This window comes from Melopsittacus undulatus, chromosome 1, assembly GCF_012275295.1.
Source record: "Melopsittacus undulatus isolate bMelUnd1 chromosome 1, bMelUnd1.mat.Z, whole genome shotgun sequence".
Classification (NCBI taxonomy): Eukaryota; Metazoa; Chordata; class Aves; order Psittaciformes; family Psittaculidae; genus Melopsittacus; species Melopsittacus undulatus.
This window is the reverse complement of record NC_047527.1, coordinates 54430139-54449814: the sequence shown is the minus strand read 5'-3', so window position 1 is coordinate 54449814 and position 19676 is coordinate 54430139. Positions and strand designations below refer to the sequence as shown.

At 37.7% G+C, this 19676-nt stretch overlaps 1 protein-coding gene across 1 annotated transcript in view; it reads right to left on the bottom strand.

Annotated features, from left to right (window-relative positions):
- Positions 1-549: 549 nt before the first annotated feature.
- CEP192 (centrosomal protein 192) overlaps positions 550-19676 on the bottom strand; it is a 62219-nt gene continuing 43092 nt past the window's right edge. Inside the window, 9 exon segments of the mRNA XM_031052953.2 lie at positions 550-985; positions 4602-4660; positions 7308-7431; positions 8352-8470; positions 12504-12623; positions 14162-14257; positions 14999-15078; positions 16203-16404; positions 17816-17921. Coding sequence (XP_030908813.2) covers positions 847-985; positions 4602-4660; positions 7308-7431; positions 8352-8470; positions 12504-12623; positions 14162-14257; positions 14999-15078; positions 16203-16404; positions 17816-17921 — 1045 coding nt within the window. The 3' untranslated portion in view covers positions 550-846.

Here is a 19676-nt window from a genome sequence, read left to right as displayed (position 1 = left end):
ATACATTCAGAAACAGGTCCATATGTGCAAAAAAAAAGGGATAGGTGGGAAACTACCTCCTGTCCCTAATCAAATGACTGCAGATGCTGAGAAAATGCAAGAGAAAAGAACCAAAGGCAGCAGCCAAGCTTATGTCATCTTTCAAAGCAACATCTTTTCACCACACCTAGAGACAGAATACTGGGTTAGATGAATCGTTCTGAAGGGCTGAACACAGTATTGCTCTTGTTTAATTTACACTGTTTTCACATTGTTAGAGTTAAAACAATGCTCATGCCTCCCACTGAACTGTATGAGAAGTTAGGGACTTACTGTCAGATCTTCGATCTGGTCCCAGATTTAACAGACAGACATGTTACTAACAAATCGGTTTCTGTACTGCAGTCCCTTCTCCTCCTCCCCAAAGCTCCCACCAGCAAATTAGCAATTGCCTAAGGGTAGGCAGCTTGACCCCATACCTACAACAAGGAATTCTCTAACCAAAGACAGAAATGAGGTAAAATCAACTGTTAACAAATAGATTTTATTTCTGTATTTACAATGCTTAAAATAAAATAGATCAGTATCCAGCTACTCCTAATAAATGCAAAAATAGAAAACTTCCCTTTTCAACAAAAGTGCAGAAACATAAATTAGAACATGATAACTTTAAAACATACAATGTTATTTCTCAGTGGTTTTACTATGAAAACAAGCACCGTAATTTATCTTACAAAAAGATGTTCCATCAAAGCAGCATCATAGGGCAAAACAAGTAGGACATTAATATGAAAATGTAGTAGCAAATCTTTTACTATTTTAAATGGCATAAACTGTTCTAAACTATTATAAAGTTAGAAAACAGTTCTATTTTTTTGCAATAGCTTTACCACATAGCCGAATATTAAGTGAGCCATATTTGGCTGTTGACACAACGAAGACACCTTCAAACTTCCCTTCTGCCTTTGGCTTGAACTGGACTGGCACATTGATGTAATGATGGGATCTGTAAAAAGGTAATTATGTGCATATTCTGTTAATAAACAGGTAAATTCTACTCAATATAGAAATTCTTGTCTAGCTTTGATTTTCACCAAAATAATGCATTGAATGTGCACTGGATCACCAAGTTTATTTTTATAATCTTATTATCCCTTATCCTTCTGAGGGACTTTGACTGTAAAGTTCATTCTTTCCTCCTGATTATAGAAAGCACTGGAACACTTTATTGCTGCTAGTTTACCTACATAAGTTTGGTCTGCATCTCTTCAATAATATAAACAGTGAATAAACAATATGTAGAGCAAAGTTACTATATTACTTCCCTGCAGAAGTCACGTGAAAAGTACACAAAAATTTCCAATTTGTTTTGAAATTCCACCAATTTGAAGCTAGTAAAGTAATTTCAATTACTTGTAATTGCACCCACATTAAGAAATATTTCGCAGAATCACTGCAAGTCAATATGACCATCCTCAAACAGTGTTGTAAAGATTTTACATTACACCTTTTTAGGTTATATAATTCCTCTTTTATTCAGATTGCATAAAAACATACCAAATGTAGTGGGTGTCTGTCTTAATTGTCAAAAGCCTAAAGCAAATGTTTTAAAGCTAAAAAGCTATACAAGCATCAAGCTGTAAATGCCAAATGGTGGCCTATTGGATTCCATGACATCCAACAGAAATATCCAGCACTAACAGACAGGAAACAGTAACAGGCACATACTAAAATAAGGAAGAATTAACAGCATCACTTAATAAAACAAGGAAAATACAGTTTTATTTTTTTTTACTGTAGCTTCAGTATTCTCCCCTTAACAGTATTTAGTATTATCCATCATTCTCTGGAGTGTGCTTATTTTCCTTACTTTGTTCCTACCTTTTCATATTCCTTTCTTCTACAATAATCCAACCTATGATACTCAGTCTGTGCTCTTACCCTTCTATGTTTGGAAATCATAATATTGGCCCTACATAAGTCAAAATGGGAAAGTTCTGACTCCAGCTACTACAGCTCTTTGGGTTAATATAGAGAATAAATGTTCTCAGAAACTAAGCATTTCTGGAGGCTTTTCCTTAAGTCCAATAGCCAGAAGCTAGTCAAGAAGAAGAGTGTCAGGACAAGCAGAATTCCCTGCAACTGTTTTAACAAAAAGCTTTACTTCAAACTTTTCACTATGCCTGCAACTCAGTTACTCTATGAATACTATATGGCCTTCACAGGTTGTTGCATCAGTTTCAAGTGGCATTTTCCGAGAAGTCAGACAGGCCTGAAGATTACTTCATAGACATACTAATACTGCAGGCCTCTAAACACAGTAGCAACAATAGGCAAGTTTAAAAGGAACAGTATGAGTAAGCAGCATCAAAGTCACAGTAACCAACCTATTGTCAATGAATAGTGACTCCTGACACACAGAATAGTGGGCACTGATGACAAAAACAATGAAGCATAAAACTATTTTACCTTTTAGTTCAAGAAATATACAGTAATGAAATATATACTACCTTGTAATCAACTAATTTCAGATGACTTCTGAAGGAAATACAAAAGAAACAGTTTATTTTTCAAACTGTTTTTAGACAGGCATAACCTGGTAGTCCTTTCCGAAACAGAACTTAACCAAAGGTTTTTTAAAAGACAGCTAATGTTTCCCCTTACAGTTTTAGGTGCTAGATACTGTATTTGGATAAAGCCTGTTACTATTTTCAACTGAGTAAACTGTAGTAAAGGAACCAGCTGTGCTATATATGCATACTTGTAATGACATAACCAATTAAACAAGAATGGGTAAGCCACCATATCAGCTTCTGAAGGTCAGACTCTTGGTATTACATACAAACTTGAAATTCTATTAACCAGATTTAAAACTGGATTACACAGAATTGCTTTCAAATTTGGTCCTCAAAATGAAAAGTATGCAACAGACCATGACACTTTTTTGGCCCTAAGAGATACGTGGTACTTTGTTTTTACACTCTTATTTGTAAGATACCCAGTTAACCTAGTTCAGAAGTAAGCAGTTAACAAAGACTCTGCTGACATCCTCCTTGATGCTGTTCTCAAATAAAAGCCATTAAAGAGAAGTTCTTTTAACACTTTTTTAAAAGCATCTATTCAAGTCAAGTAATTATTCTGTGCTTTATGCTCTTAAATGGGATAGCTGCTTCAGAGAGGTAAGCTGACTTCAGATGAATGAATTTTTAAAAAGCCAGGAAAGGCCAATATTTACAATGGAAGAAAAAACTGCCGAAGTTACTAAAAGAAAAGGTTGTAGAATGCTATTAGAAGGTGCAGTATATTCAGCTGATAACCTTTAAAATCACAGACTGAATTTTAAACTTATTAAAGTCTACTTTCAATAAAAGCAATAGGAGTTTTTCATCTCCCACAGAAAATCCAACAAATAGCTTTTACAGCATTCCTCAAGAATTTTTTTTAGCTATCTAAGTGTTTTCCGGTGAACTTACTCATCTTCTTTTTCAGGGCAGTCAAGTTATCCTGCCCTTTGTCTGCAGCGGTACAGCCTCAGACAGGTCTAGCTAGTGATCTTTATTATAATAAATTTAAACTTGGTCACTGCCTCCATAAAAAGCCCTTCTGTGCCATCCAATATGACAGATTTAGTTAAAGGGATGCCAGTTCAGTAAAAACATTGGAACCCATGTCTAAGTGGTTTATAACACTTTGTACTGGAAAGTGGCCTTAAGAATACCTTGAACACCTGTGGCTAACACCCCCTTAAAGTTGTCTTAATTGTAAATGCTAAGTATTGTTGGCAGATACAAAACCAGATTAGGAGCCAAAGTATCTAGTTCCATTTACAATCTTGTTCATAATTTCTGTTCTACATACTCTTTGCTTCCCTGTCGTTAAAATGGGGATCTGTTTAAACTCTAAGAATGTACTCTATATATATGACTTCTAATGAAATGGTTGTATTTCTGTCCTCTTGACAATACCACTGTTACAGAGAAGCATGTGAGATGCTATACTTCTTGAAGAGATGACTAATAGACTGTCAAATACTTGTTGTAATGAACTCCAAAAATGACTGGATTTATTTTGAGGGCTGTTATCACCAACTTGAAAATTCCTTTTATGTAGGTAATGTGCTGAAATACTTGGTATGACCAGGCAATTCCACTGGCCACTCAAACCTTGTATTTGCTCAGAATCTTTGAAGCAGCTCTGCAGGTTTGTCAAATTAGAGGCATGATGAAGGCAATTTGCTTGGTCTGTTGTGCAGAAAGTATAAATGGAAGGAATGACTTGATTGCGCACAGCATGCCAAATGGTTAAATGAAGCATTAGGCTTAGCATTAAAAGCAGCAGCACTGTTAGAAACAATTTGCAAGGAAGAAATTGGCAGATGCAGAAATAACTGTGTGGGCTCATTCTGCTTCTAACCAAGATTACAGAGTACAGCTTAGCAAAAAGGGGGGAAAAAAAGAAAAAAAAACCTTTAACAAAAAAAAAAAAGTCTTTAACTAGACAGCCAGAATGTTAGGTTCTTAGATCTATATTTCAGCATTGTACATAGAGAGAAGATATTTCTCTCACTGAATTTCTTGTTTAATTTTTTGTTAGGAGAGAATGTTAGCATATGCATTACTCACCTTAGAGAGTATTTTGAGTGCTTGATGTAGAAAGGCTCTCTGGGACTTACAAATTTCAGCTGCAATTTAATACAAAATACTTAAAAGCGCACTATATCTAAGCCTAGCATATTCAACTTATGACATGCTTAAGATAAATAAGGTCACTTACAAATACAGCTTCACACTGGTTTAGAGAGGGCAGACTTCAGCCTCTTCAGGAACCTGCTTAGTAAGGTTCCATGAGATACAGCCCTGGAAGGCAGGATGGCCCAAGACTGTTGGTCGATATTCAAGGATCACCTGCTACAAGCTCAGAAGTGTTGTGTCCCAACTAGAAGGAAGTGCAGCAGGAGGACTAGGAGACCTATCTGGATGTCTGGATGGATAAGGAGCTGCGGAGGTAACTTAGAGGGAAAGGGAAAAAAGAGGCTTATAAAAGGTGGAAGCAAGGACAGGTGCCCTGGAAAGAATACATGGATGTTGTCCTGGAAGCTAGAGACCAGGTTAGGAAAGCTAAGGCCTGCCCAGTTAGAATTAAACTTGGCTAGGGATGTGAAAGATAACAGGAAGGGATTCTATAGGTATGTAACAAACAAAAGACAAACTAGGATCAACATAGGAACACTCTGGAAGCTATCAGGAGAACTGGCTACCTTGGATTTAAAGAAGGCTGAGTTTCTTAATGACTTCTTTGCCTCAGTCTTCACTGGCAAAGGCTCTGACCACACCACCCAAGTCTTGGAAGGCAGATGCAGGGACTGTAAGGATGAAGACCCTAGGCCCACTGTAGGAGAGGATCTGGTTTGAGACCATCTTAAAAACCTGAACGTGCACAAGTCCATGGGACCTCATGAAATCCATTCGCAGGTCCTGAAAGAGCTGATGAATGAAGTTGCTAAACCACTGACCATCATATTTGAAAAATTATGGCAGTCAGCTGAAGTTCACAGTGACTGGAAAAAAAGGAAATATAACCCCCATTTTCAAGAAGGGGAAAATGGATGACCCGGGGAATTACAGACCAGTCAGTCTCACCTCCATTCCTGGCAAAATCTTGGAGCAGGCTCGCCTAGGAAGCGTGCTAAGGCACATGAAAAACAAGGTGTTTGGTGACAGCCAGCATGGCTTCACTAAGGGCAAATCCTGCCTGACCAATTTGGTGGCCTTCTATGATGGGGCTACAGAACTGATGGACAGGGGTAGAGCAGCTGATGTCATCTACCTGGACTTGTGCAAAGCATTCGACACTGTCCCACACGACATCCTTGTCTCTAAACTGGAGAGACATCAATTTGATAGGTGGACCACTTGGTGGATAAAGAACTGGCTGGATGGCCGCACACAAAGAATTGTGGTCAATGGCTCAAGGTCCAGCCAAAGACCAGTAACGAGTGGTGTCCCTCAGGGATCGCTGTTGGGACCAGTCTTGGTCAACATCTTTGCTGGTGACATGGACAATGGAATTGAGGGTGCCCTCAGCAAGTTTGCCAATGACACCAAGCTGTGTGGTTCTGTTGATACGCTGGAGGGAAGGAATGCCATCCAGAGGGACCTTGACATGCTTGTGAGGTGGGCTGATGCCAACCTCATGAAGTTTAACCATGCCAAGTGCAAGGTCCTACACCTGGGTCAGAGCAATCCCAGGCACAGCTACAGGTTGGGCAAAAAGAAAATTAAGAGCAGCCCTGCAGAGAAGGACTTGGGGGTGTTGGTCGATGAGAAAATGAACATGAGCCAGCAGTGTGCGCTTACAGCCCAGAAAGCCAACTGTATCCTGGGCTGCATCAAAAGGAGAGTGACCAGCAGGTCCAAGGAGGTGATCCTGCCCCTCTACTCTGCTCTCATGAGACCTCACTTGGAGTATTGTGTGCAGTTCTGGTGTCCTCAACATAAAAAGGACATGGAACTGTTGGAACAAGTCCAGAGGAGGGCCACGAGGATGATCAGGGGACTGGAGCACCTCCCATATGAAGAAAGGCTGGGAAAGTTGGGGCTGTTCAGTCTGGAGAAGAGAAGGCTGCATGGAGACCTCATAGCAGCCTTCCAGTATCTGAAGGGGACCTACAAGGATGCTGAAGAGGGACTCTTAGCTATTGACTGTAGTGATAGGACAAGGGGTAATGAGCTAAAACTTAAACAGGGGAAGTTTAGATTGGATATAAGGAAGAAATTCTTTACTGTAAGGGCGGTGAGGTACTGGAATGGGTTGCCCAGGGAAGTTGTGAATGCTCCATCCCTGGCAGTGTTGAAGACCAGGTTGGGTCTTGGGTGATATGGTTTAGTGTGAGGTGTCCCTGCCCATGGCAGGGAGATTGGAACTCAGTGATCTTAAGGTCCTTCCCAACCTAACTATTCTACAATTCTACACAGACACAGGGTTTAAAATTGAAGCATGCAAACATTTATATATGGTAATAAAAATTCACATCTCAATATTTTAAGTTAAAAAATTAAATAAATCAAGATAACATATCTATGCAAACTATAATCTATTGTTTTTTTTCAATTCAAAATATATTACAAATAAACTTAGTGATTCAGTCAAGCAAAAGAAAAGGTGAAAATTACAGGAGAGCAGAATTCTTCAAATATAGTACTAACTTTTGACACTAACAAACTATGAGTTGTATTACAGCAATCTGTCAAGAGTAAACAAAAACAGTGCAGGTGAACTGTTGCAAGGGCATATGAAAACCTATTTAAAATAAAGTCTGTCAAACTTACCACATGTGTTGTAAAGGTATTATTCCGCAAGTTGACTTTTATCGTGCGTGATTCCCCAACTCTAGTTAGAGGAAAAATATACAGGTCTTCTGGTGCATACACCCCTCGAATGATCTCATTTTGTCTGATTTGAAAAAGAGATTTAAGATATTAACATTTCCTATTTACATGGTCTGAATATATTGATTGTATATTTCAAGGCAACAGGTGTATTTTTTGAGGCTAAATCAGGAAACACTGAAAGATCCTGAAGGCATCAACTCTCACAAGTTACATTTTAGTCAGAAATAATGAACGCATCACTGTGGCATAAAGGTAAGTAGATATACTTACACACATGTTCACAATCTGAACTTTTCCCCCATATGCTTTCATAGAGAACTAAACTCTTCTCAGAAATGCTGTATTTAACCTACACATTTTACTTCCCTGCCATGTTCACAGCATCTCATAGGAAAAGAAACAGAAATTAACTTAAGACTGAAGAACAGTAAAGTTAAGACATGCAATTACAGTGGTCTTCTCTGAACCAAATTTACAGGTCTGTGGACCTGTAAAATCTCCCCAAAAGGGGATTATACAAAAAAATATGCTCAAGATTCGACTGCTAATACCAGTTCATTTGCAACAGCAAATCAAGGTTTGGCAACTTAGAAACCCAACTGAAAAGAAAAAGCATGGGAGGCTGAACAATACAAAGCCATTAAGAAGCTTGGCAAGTCTAGTTTCTTTGCAGCTGTTTACTCTTTAACTTGGAATCATAGGATAATTCAGTTCAAAAGAGACTCAGGAGGTCTCTGTTCCATCCTCTTGTTCCAACCAGGGTCAGCTGTGAGGTCAGACCAGGCTGGTCAGGGCTTTATCCCAGTCAGATCCCAAAAACCTTCTAGGACAGAGACCGCACAGCCTCTATGCACAGCCTGTTCCATCACATCCCTTTTCCTAATAGCAAAAAAGGTTTTCACTGTGGCATTGGATTCCTACTCCCCCCTTCCCCTTTTTACCCAGCTGCAGACTCCCATTTCAAGTTTCATTTATACATACCCTACTTTAATTGTAGGTGCTTCAGAGTAAACCTTTTCTGGTGTGACTGAAAGCTCAGTTTTTCTGAAGACACTTGCAGAATCTTTCACAATTAAAGTTTCTTTTTCTGTTCTACTACCCTATTGGCAAAAATAGAGAAGACTTTAAACTTTCCATTCAAAAAGTATTTAAGTATTCAAACATTTAAGTTATTTCCCTTACCCAATCCAAGACTTTAATTTATTTAAAGTATAATCTTCCAGGAAGAGTAGAGTCTGGATCACTGAAACAGAAGCAGTGACTTAGGAGGAATACTTTAACAGGTTTCTGTGTCTTATGAACATTTTGTTACAAGCCAGTTCACAACAAACCAGCAGCGCAGGTGGAATCTTGAGAAGGCTGCTAGCAGTGAAGATTTCACCAAAAGCCAAACCAAAAAAACATTCCTCTGCAGATATTCTGCCCATATGCCTCAAGAACAACATCAGCTAAACAGCTGCTCACAGAGAAGGAAGGCTTAAGTCATCATTATAGTTTGGATTCTCACAACAGCAAAAAAGCTTTGTAATAATTTTGTATTATGAATACATCCTTCTAAAAGATAGGTCTCTCCAGGGAGACAGAATCTGGTAATGCATTATATAGTAATTGTTACATTCTGGAATTAGGCCAAAATATTTACCATCATCCGGATGCCCGTTCCATGTACTCTAGCACAATGAGGCCAGATCACCCTAAGAGAATACTTTGCCAAAGAGCCGGTTTCATATTCTGTATTCTGTAACAACTCTAGCCCGGTACTGCTTGGAGCCACTTGAGCCACAGCATCCTGAACAAAGCTAAAGAACCAAAAGAACCTCCTACACTTATGGTTGTACAACATTATCTCAATTTTTGAAACGGTGCTGACGTTTTTAGACAAGCAGTTGATTCCCTTACGCAGGGAAGATTAAAAAAAATATTCCTCTTCAATAGAGCTGCTATGACAAACTTGTCTTTTAGACATTAATTTCTTCTAGTGAAAGAGCTGCTAATCAATCAGTCTGTCAGAAATAGCAGCAGCCAAAAAAAAAAACCCCAAACCTTAAATTTGCAGAAAATTTTCCGTTGCAAATAACCAATGATCCACAGTAGAGGGTAGTAGATAAAGACAAGAAAGGATGTGTGCCTGTGTCTCATTTCAAGAGCTTTTAATTTCCTATGTAGTAAAAATGATGGGTATCCTGCCTCAATGTTATAATTCAAATTCTAATTTATCAATAAGGCAAGTTCATAGCATGAGAAGGAGATGGCAAAATCATCAGTTCTCCCAGTCTTTTTAAGGACATCCTGAAGTACTACATGCTTTACCATAGCCCATACTGACTTTTCCCATTCCAAATGAAAGCAGTATGTTAACACTGTCCAAAAGGTTATAACTGGGAGCTCTTGTTCCAAAGCCACCTCGGGAGTATACAGATTTGTTTAGCTTTAAAATTGGGATTATTTTGCTCATAGAGTTTAAAGATTTTTCCTCCTCTCACTTCTGGTATACCTAAAGAAGATGAAGCTCTGTACTGCTGAAAAAAAAGAATAAAACCAGGACTCTTAGACAGCAGTATGTTTTAAGTATTAAGAAATTCAGCTCAGTTTGTTGCAAAATGCTACCTTAAGAAGTTACATAGTTGCACAGCTAAACTGCATAAACCATGAACATTAGAAAATTATATGCATTTAACATTTGTAGTCTCTTCAAACTTTATGAAGTCCTTCATGAAGTGCTCAACTTTCTATATGCTAACGGAGCAATCCGAACTTTGGTGCCTCCTCAGTCCTCCAGTAGGATCTTGCCAGCTCCCTATTTCACTCAGAAAAGACCAACAATTACACTGAAATATCAACCCAAGACTTCAAGGAATAACAAAAGTAGTAAGTGCCACTGAGTTTCCTAGCATCACCTTGTTCTTTTAGATCATTCCTGAGTTATTCCAAATTTTTCCTTTCTTTTGAAGTGGTGCTTTAAACAAATACCACTGAGTTACTCTGAAAGACAGTCAGTTTTCCCACTTCATTCTACCAAAAGTCACATAACCAGAGCCATAGATCTTTGCCTCAGCAAATTCAGCAGAATCCAAGTCCTTTTCAAAGTTGTAGCTAAATCTCTAGGATATAATGGATTGGAACTGACATGTCTTCTTGACCAGAAGTGGATCTGAATTAAAAACCGCAACAACTTTAGTTCGGCGTTGTCCCCTCTTACAAGCAGCTGTGTAGTTCCTTATTTAGTTCAGAAAGGAAGTACTTCCCTTTAAACTCTTCTCCAAAGTGATAATGGCACATTGCAAGTACTTTATACAAAATTTTCCCCATATGCACAAAGAGATGCTGAAAAGATCCAATTGTAACAGCTTCAAAAAAAAAAGCAAGAGGAACAAATCTGACACATTCAAAAACATCAATTTGTGTTGCTCAAAGCTTCATTTCCACAACTCTTAACAGAAGAAAATGATTCAAAACTCTAGATTTCTGATAAAGAACTAATCTCTCAATTTCAACTAGCTTTATACAGACAAATGACAGATGCTTTCCTCCTTTTAAAGAAAATTATGTTCAAAGAGTAAGATGAAAGCTGAATAAAAATATCCTCCCAAACCAAACATTATACAGGTCTCATTCTTCATGCCAAAATTAGAAGCTATTAAAAAATACATTTTTAACAAGTCCTCTTTTAAACACACTTAAGTACTGGGAAGAACAAGGACCCTACAAAATAAAAGGTAAGATAACACAGCAAGAAGGATAAGTCAGGTTCCTACTGCTGAAATAGGCTTGGTACTCTAAAGAAAGGTCCCAGATATCTATCTGGGCTTCTCAGAAAATCAATTCAAGCTTTCTGGAGAGGACAGGAAAGCATATATAGCAATCATGCAATACTGAATGTAGAAAGCTCTTCACAGAGCTGGAATTAAGATGCTGGCATAGGTCCAGAGAAGGACATCAAAGCTGGTGAAAGGTCTAGAGCACAAGTCTTAAGAGGAAGAGCTGAGGGAACTGGGGCTGTTTAGTCTGGAGAAAAAGAGGCTCAGTGAGAACCTTACTGCTCTCTATAACTACCTGAAAGGAGGATGGAGAGAGGTGGGTTTTGGTCTCTTCTCCTAAGTAATAAGTGATAGCACTAGAGGAAAAGGCCTCAAGCTGCACCAGTGGAGGTTTAGACTAAATATTAGGAAAAATTTCTTCAGTGAAAGGGTGATCAGGCACTGGAACAGGCTTCCTGGGGAAGTGATGGAATCACCATCCCTGTAAGTGTTGAAAACATGCATAGATGAGGCCCTTAGTGACATGGCTTAGTGATGGACTTGCAAGTCCTGGGGTAACTGTTGGACTTGATTGTCTTAAAGGTCTTTTTTCAAAATGGTTGATCCAACCCTTGGGATACTGTGATTCTATAGTAAGGTCATTTAAACAATCATTAGAATTCATTCTTCTTAATACTAATAGATTCTCTGTCCAATGTAGACTCCTGTACAGAGACAGGGATTAAAAGCAAGGTAAGGAAAGCACACACAGAAAGCCAGTTCTAACTCCCAACCCCCTCCTCTCTTCCAAGCCTCACCATAAAGTTAGGGCTGAGGAACAATGGGTGAGCAAAGATGAGCTGCAGTCCAATCACTCCTACATAGAATTCTCAAAATCACTCCCACCTGGATGGGAATTGTTACTCCCATAAAATACTCAAACAGATTCTGTCAGAGACACATCCATATCTCCAATATGGATATTTGAAAATTCCAATATTGCATTAAGCTACAAATTATAGCAATGGTCAATTACTTTGTTAGGTTATTTACTAAAATAAAACCATTCCACTTAGGGTCTGATACAAATAAATCTGCATCTACAAAACCGGTTCCCACAGAAGGCAAGTTTGTCTCTAGTTTCTTTGAGCAAAATAAAATTTCACATTTTAAATGGAAAAAGATAACTCACTATCACATAAGCACCGTGAAAAAAGTATTTTTGTAGCATAAGAAAACAGTACAGTTAAGTCCAACAAAAATATCAGCACAGTCTGGGTTTGGGGTTTCTTTTCATAATATACCAGCACACATGATAAATAGTACTGTATTGTAAAAGTAAAATGTTACCAAAAATTTGTTTTCAGGCCACCATTTACAGCATTTATATACTTACTGCTCCAGAAAGCTGAAATCTTAATTTGTGTTTCCAACCAGGTTTTTCAACTGGGTGACACTCAAGGTCCCAGAACTGGGAGTAATCCCCTGTATCTCTAGGCAAAAAGACGACAACAACCTACAGTAAGAGAAAAAATTCACAGAAGCTTATTAAAATAATCTACACATCCTCAAAATCTTACCTACACAAAATTACAGTCAAGTCAGCACAAAGTTTACACGCTACAGACCATACATTCCTCACACAGGTAATCTTGCACAAAACAATACAGCCCGTCCTCCTTTGCTCACAAGAGAAAAAGTTTTGATGAAATAGATTGTGCAAGCAGTTTCGAACAAAACTCGAGTTCAGCTAACCTGCTTTAAGCAGCCAGCAAATGCTTGCACAATTATTTCCATTAGCAAACTGGGGTAGAAGGAGACCAGGAGAAGAAATACATGCAGCTGAAAGACAGCAATACCCTCATCTCTTGGTTAAGCTGTGAACAACTGCACTCCTTCAGCTCCAAGTCTGTAAGCACACTGTGCTACAAATACTAAAAGGCCTGAAATTTAAGCCAACTTGCAGGCTATGCATTTGATTATCCTTGGAGGACACCTGTGTAACAAAGGCCTGTCTCTGTATAGTGATGTACCAGCTAAAATCAGGAGCTGTGTTCAGAGTTGAGGTTGAGGGAAGAAAGAGAAGAGGAGCAGCAGATTAGAATAGATCACTACAGGTATATCAGATTAGCCAATCATCATACCCACTGCAAAAACCAGCAAATCATGATAGCACTGTACCTTATCTGCTCCAGCCAACAGCCTGACATGTCAGTAATGTAAATGTTATCCAAATAAGCCTGAACTAGGATTGCTAAGGCAAAGACAACTGTTTAAATTCAAATAATGATTTTCAATGTTATGAAATAATTATTAAACTGGATGGGAGAAAGGTTTTTTTTATCGTGCAAATAGATTCAAAATCCTATCATAGAATCATAGAAATAATGCAGTTAAGGAATGTCAATAATCCATAATGATTAAAACATAGGTGTTCATGAATACGAACAGCAGTGAAGTAGCATTAAGGGAGAAGATGAGGGACAAAAGCCCCATAAAAACCCACTCAGTATGTCCTTGGATGTGCTTGATAATTGTGGTTATGAAACCCTCTACTGGTCAGAAGATAAAATCGTCAGTCAAATGAGATCAACTTGAGGAACAGATAACTGTTCTTAAACAAGTATGACAAGACTGCTTCAAAGGAAGGGAAACCAGCTCTCACACCAGTTTCATAAGAACCCAGTATTATTTGTGATTTTCTAGTGGATTCTTATAAAACATTTAGAAACAATTTTTTTATTATAGAATAATTTCTCTTAAAAAAAATAAAGGAACAAAATGAAAAAAGAAACCAAACAGTACACTGAAGTCAAACTACAGATTGCATAAATCCATAAAATCTACTCAGCTGACATTATAACAGCTGTGGTAAATAGATAGTGACTATCTAATATTTCCCATAACCCAGCTGTGAAAGGCCATTTTATCATAATTTGATAAAATACAACTAGCTTGTAATTTCAACTGGTATTTCAACTGAGCTTGTCACATAAAATCCTATTTCAACAACTTAGATATAAATATTTCATGCATATTAGTGTGTCATTGTACCTTCTCTTCTCCATGAGCTTCAAGAGTACCAGAAACACGGGAACATATGAAAGCAGAGTAAGTAACTCTATAAACACATCCAGTTCCATCCACATCCTGCAAATAAAGTTATGAGTCAGATTCAGATGGGAAAGAAAACAAGAACACAACACAGAAAAAACCCATACCACACAATACACCCACCACCATTGCACAGAACTGAAGAAAATACACCTAATCGAGCTGCTTTCAAGTGAAAAAATACTGACTTCCTAACAACAAATTAATAATGACTAAAACTGCTACAACATCTATGCAGTCACCTAAATTGGACATCAGTAGTTATAAGATGGTGCACTGCCTGGAACATGGCACAGTCATCTCCTGGGCTACAGCTAAGACTGCTACATAACCATTTTTCATCATTTCTTGACAACAAACCACAATAATTCTAGGATAAAACCAACACAACCATCACCACATTTCAGACCATAAAAAAGAAACAACAGAAAAAAACAGTGAAGCATTTACAAATATCAATAGTAAATCCATGAGAATTTCACAAGCAACAGCAGTGTAATTCAAATATCCTTGACCTAACTTAAATTACCTACATGGATAACATGTACAGCATAACAGCAGCACAAGTCTCGAAACAAGGCAAGTTTAACATTCTGCAGCCAAAAGGAACACCCCTCTTCTATGTATACTTCATTACATATTGCAATCTGGATGATGATAGTGGATGAGAAGGAAACTTTCTTGAGAGGTTGGAAGGAGAAAAGAGAGAGCAGCACGAAAAGAAGGAAAACCACCCAAGAGATATGTATAAAACTACCAATGCAAGCATTCACTTACTTTAACATAGGGTGGGGCAAAAGATGACAAAATCCACTTTACAGTTTCATCCCCTTTATTCTCCATTTCCAGGTAACTCTCTAGAAGAGAAGTATCAGATTAGTATATTAAATGTCTTCATTCAAGTATCTTTAGTAAAAAGAACTTAAACAGAAACTATGTTTCAAAACACAAAGGAAACAGTTCTGGTGAAGCCAACTCCAAGAGCAGCATCAAAGCACACTGTCATAAAATTCTTGACGGTTTATACAAAAGAAATTATCGGAAAATCCCAACTTCAACAGTATCAGTAAGCATATTTCACACCCAAAATGTGCATTTTGCCGAGGATCAACAGATTTGTAAGATCATCTCAATCCAGAGTAGCACTTAAGGAAGTTTAGCTGCATATATATTATACAGCACATTTACAATAGAAAAAGAAAGGAATATTATATTATGCTCCTTTTCCTGAAGTGTATGAAAGAAAACCAGATATAATTGATAAATTAAGCCTTGAAGGTTCTAAAGTCTGTTGAATAAAAATGTAGCAACAGTGAATCATAAAAAAACCCTCATTACCTAGAAAAGTAAGCAGTACCAAAAAATCTGGTATCTAGGTAACAAATGACAGTTTCATACAGTAATTTGGAGAATTTTAAGCATTACTGGAATTACAAGTACAGACTGAGGATTTAAGACTCCATTATCAACAATGTCCTCCTCAATCATTAGGTACAAGACAAGGATAGCCAGACTCATAGCTGACATTCCTATCATCTTAAGGAAGAACGCTTATTTCTCTGCTATACACAGATTTATCTCATATCTCAGGGACACATACGCAGATGAGAATGGGTCTACCGCAAAAGTGCATTGACCGAAAAGAGCTTCAAAGTGTAGCAACCTCACAGTGCCTTTTTCGCCAGGCACAGTATGGTTACATTAACCACAGCTGCATAAAAACTGGCAACTTACCTGTTGTACACAAAAACTATCTGTGGGAAAAAGTGACTGTACTGCATGATGAGAATAAAAGAAAGTAAAAAAAAACAAACTTCTGAAAAAGGTTCCATCACAAGGAATAACATTTCAAACTAGTGATAGGATTAAGGAAACTGGTCAACTAGTCAAAGCAGCCATTCAAGTCCTGAAACACACAATACAGTAAACTGACCACAAGATACTACAGATGCTGCATCATCTACTAAGCAAGCAATATTACCTGAGCTTTGGCCAGGTCTTGTTTTAGGAAAAACAACAATTCTGTTCTTTAGTTCCATTTTTGTTAGAGGAAGCACAGGGAGAGCCTTTGCCACATGAACAGGATTTTCAGACTGTGGAGTAAACATATCACATCTTCCAGATGGAAAATCCGCTCCAGATGCATACTGTCCAACTGCCTCTCGAATCTGCACTTTAATAAACTTTTGCAGAATTTGGAGAGAAAGGAATATTTAAATAGTGAACATGGATATATTGTCAAGTCAAACAATTCAGCTCTATTTCCTTGTGCTGTAAGAGCTCATGTTGCTTAGCTTTACATTCCAACAAAGGAGAAGACCTGGTGATTTAATGTATGAGACTAACTTCAGTTCACAAAGTTTAAAGATTTTAGGACAAGCTTAATTTAGGAGAATTGGAAAATTTACTGAAAGTCTGCTATCTAAACATTTTATTTCAATAGGAATAATAACTTAAACTGTTCAATTTAATTGAAAATTCTTACAATATGCTCTGCTTGCAGAAAATGGGAACAGGGCTGCTCAAACAGAAAGAGCTTTGTGCTCGCTTTTGCTACATAATTAGCACTTCTAAAAACTTCAGTTAATGTTACTCAAATCTTGGCATACTTTTTGCTTAATTAGATAGGTAGCAAAGAAATGGCAAAAGCATCATGGAACTACCAGATCTCTTACAACTAGATTGAGTTTGCTAGATTCTCTACTTTTGTCCTAGTAGGTTTCCTCGTAAATCCTTTTCTCATATTGTAGAACATTACGTAGTTAAATATGTGCACTTTCTTAATTTCCTTCTCAATTCACTCTCTTCAACAACTTCCCTGCTTGTTTGGGGTCTTAAGGCAGTTTCCAATTTTGTTTCATAACTCACTTTCCTCCATTAAGAAGGAAAGTAGATATGCCTTTTTATCCTTTCAGTGTCTTATTTCCCTCTCCATGAAGTTACAATTAACCCAAAATACATACTGGCTGTAAAAATAAAAACAAGAAGTATCTATTTCTTTTGGGGGGGAGATTAGCAAGGAGTCTTTCTGCTTTTACACTGATGAAAGAAGAAACTGTTGGCTTCGTAAGTTTTATTTATATGCCTTAACTTAATCAGGGAAAAGTCTTGGATTAAAATGCATGAAAAGCAAGAACCTGGTCTAGACATTCTTTATCACAGACTCGTCAGCCAGCAGATTAAGTTTAGCTTAAGGCAGCTCAAAAGGAGATATGACGACTTGTCCCACAACCTCATTTAATTTCTTTTATTTGAAAATATTACATAGACTACTTTTATATATTCATACATACAAATATTTATCATTTTAGAAAACAATGCACAAGGCAGTGGTGGGTGCACAGATGCAATTTTGTTGGCAAATGAGTAAGCATTCACATATTATTTCTTCAGAGATGAAATGAACTAAGAACTTCAATTTGCACAACAGCCTCTCAACTATGTTTATTCTTATAAGAGAATTTTACAAATTAGAGAGAATAATGAAAGTTGACAAAACTGCTGTCTCATACCTAAAAGATTTTAGCAATGTTACTAGACCTTATCCAGCAAAGTAAAATAGTTTCAATCTCAGCTCTCAAGTAAGACACAAACCTTTTGTCCATTATCACAATGGATATAGATTAGGCCACTCCAAGGAACTAATGCAGGCTTTGTGGCAAGTGATGGGTTAGGACTCACCAGAATTAGTGTACTGCTCCTAATAAGTAAAAATAAAGTAAAATTAAAATAAAATATTTACACTATCTTCATATTAGAATGAGTAACTACAACAGATATCACTAGTCCCGTTCCCCCAAAAAGAATGCACTTTTAACATAGCAGGTAAGTGAAGATGATCTAGAGATAGTTAAATTTCAGGTATTCAAATAGCTAATGTATTATCGAGCTCTAGTACTCAGAAACTTAACACTAACACTTGATAAACTTGTCATTAATGGTTTTATAAAGGGTCACAGGGAAAGAATAAAACTTACCTATTGTTAACATTTACAACCAGTCAGACCACGTAAAGCAGACATAACTACATGTTTCAGAAAAATAAGCTTCAATACTATATGTAACAGGGTCATAAAAATGTTTGGGTTGGAAGGGACGGGAACTATACTGCTCAAACAAAGTATACTGCATAAATTGCATTTCAAGAATCTTTTAAACTTTCTAGTTGCAGGGAAGCAGCTTGCTTCCCTTCCTCCCATGAAGAACTGATCTTGGAAAAAAGAAAAGCCTTTCAATGTTACCAATGCTTTCTACAGTTATTTAGGGGACACTGAAAAGTCAAAATTCACTTGAAGCAGTTATGGCATCACACAGTAATTTGACCACTGAGAACATACATTCTGATTTATAATGTTCCATATTCTATACTAGAGACATTTAAATAAAGGAGGGGAGAAAGAAAGCCCTGAAGCATTTAAAAAACGAACACAAAAATCACTGAAGTAAAGGCCATTGGTTGTTATGTTGGCAAAACTACTCAAGCAACACCTGAAGAATAAATGTAAAATGTCATTAGCACAGCACTTTGCATTTGAAAAGTTTAGTGTAGTATTAAGATCATTCCCCTAAGAAAGTTGGTTCCATAATTAGTACGACCATCTGTACAAACCAACAGATGTTAACAGCCTTAAAATATTAAATCAGGATACTGGTATTTCCTTAAAGAAGTGTGGGGGGTTTTGAGTCTCAGCGGTTTTCAGAATCTTTTCAGTCATGGTTCTCCTTTCTCATGTACAAGCTGTGTTCGTAAGAATATCATTTACTAAGTACACACACACTGTTATCACAGAGCATTCCATCGCCTCGTTCCCACCAGCATGTCTTTGACATTTACTGCAAACTTCCAATGCAAATCAACTTGCACGGGGTCACAAAGCATGCATCTCTTGAAAGAGTCATATTCAGCCTAAAGACACTACCTCCCAGTACTTTCATTACCATAGAAAGGAGCAGCACCTAGGGAAGAACCAGCTTCAAAAGGTGACTTGCAACTTTTGAAGATTCCAACTGTCCCTACTCCAAAAGTGCAATTCTTTTCAAAGAACTTACCAATACTCGCAACACTGAGGCACAGCAACAGGCCAAAGGATAGTCTCAGTTCACCTCCTCAAGAAAATCTTAGAATGCTGCTAAATTCAGTAGGACTTGGGACTTTAATATTCCACATTCAGGCAGGTCAGAGACTGCCTTCAGAGACGAGATGCCTGCTCATCCTGCAGAACTTCAGTGGTTTAGTCCAGGTGAAACGGGGTGGTTTGCTTGCTACAGCGTGGCAGTCCCTGATATTAGGACCTTCTTTCAGCATTCCCAACAAATCAAAACTTCTCCTTTCCCGACCTAAATCAGTTCAAGAATTCTGCCAGCTCCAGCCACTGCAGTCTGCCTGGCTCCTGTCCTCACAGGATGACTGCTCTGGGCACTGGGATGTGGTCAGAACAAGCAGAAAACTGGGCAA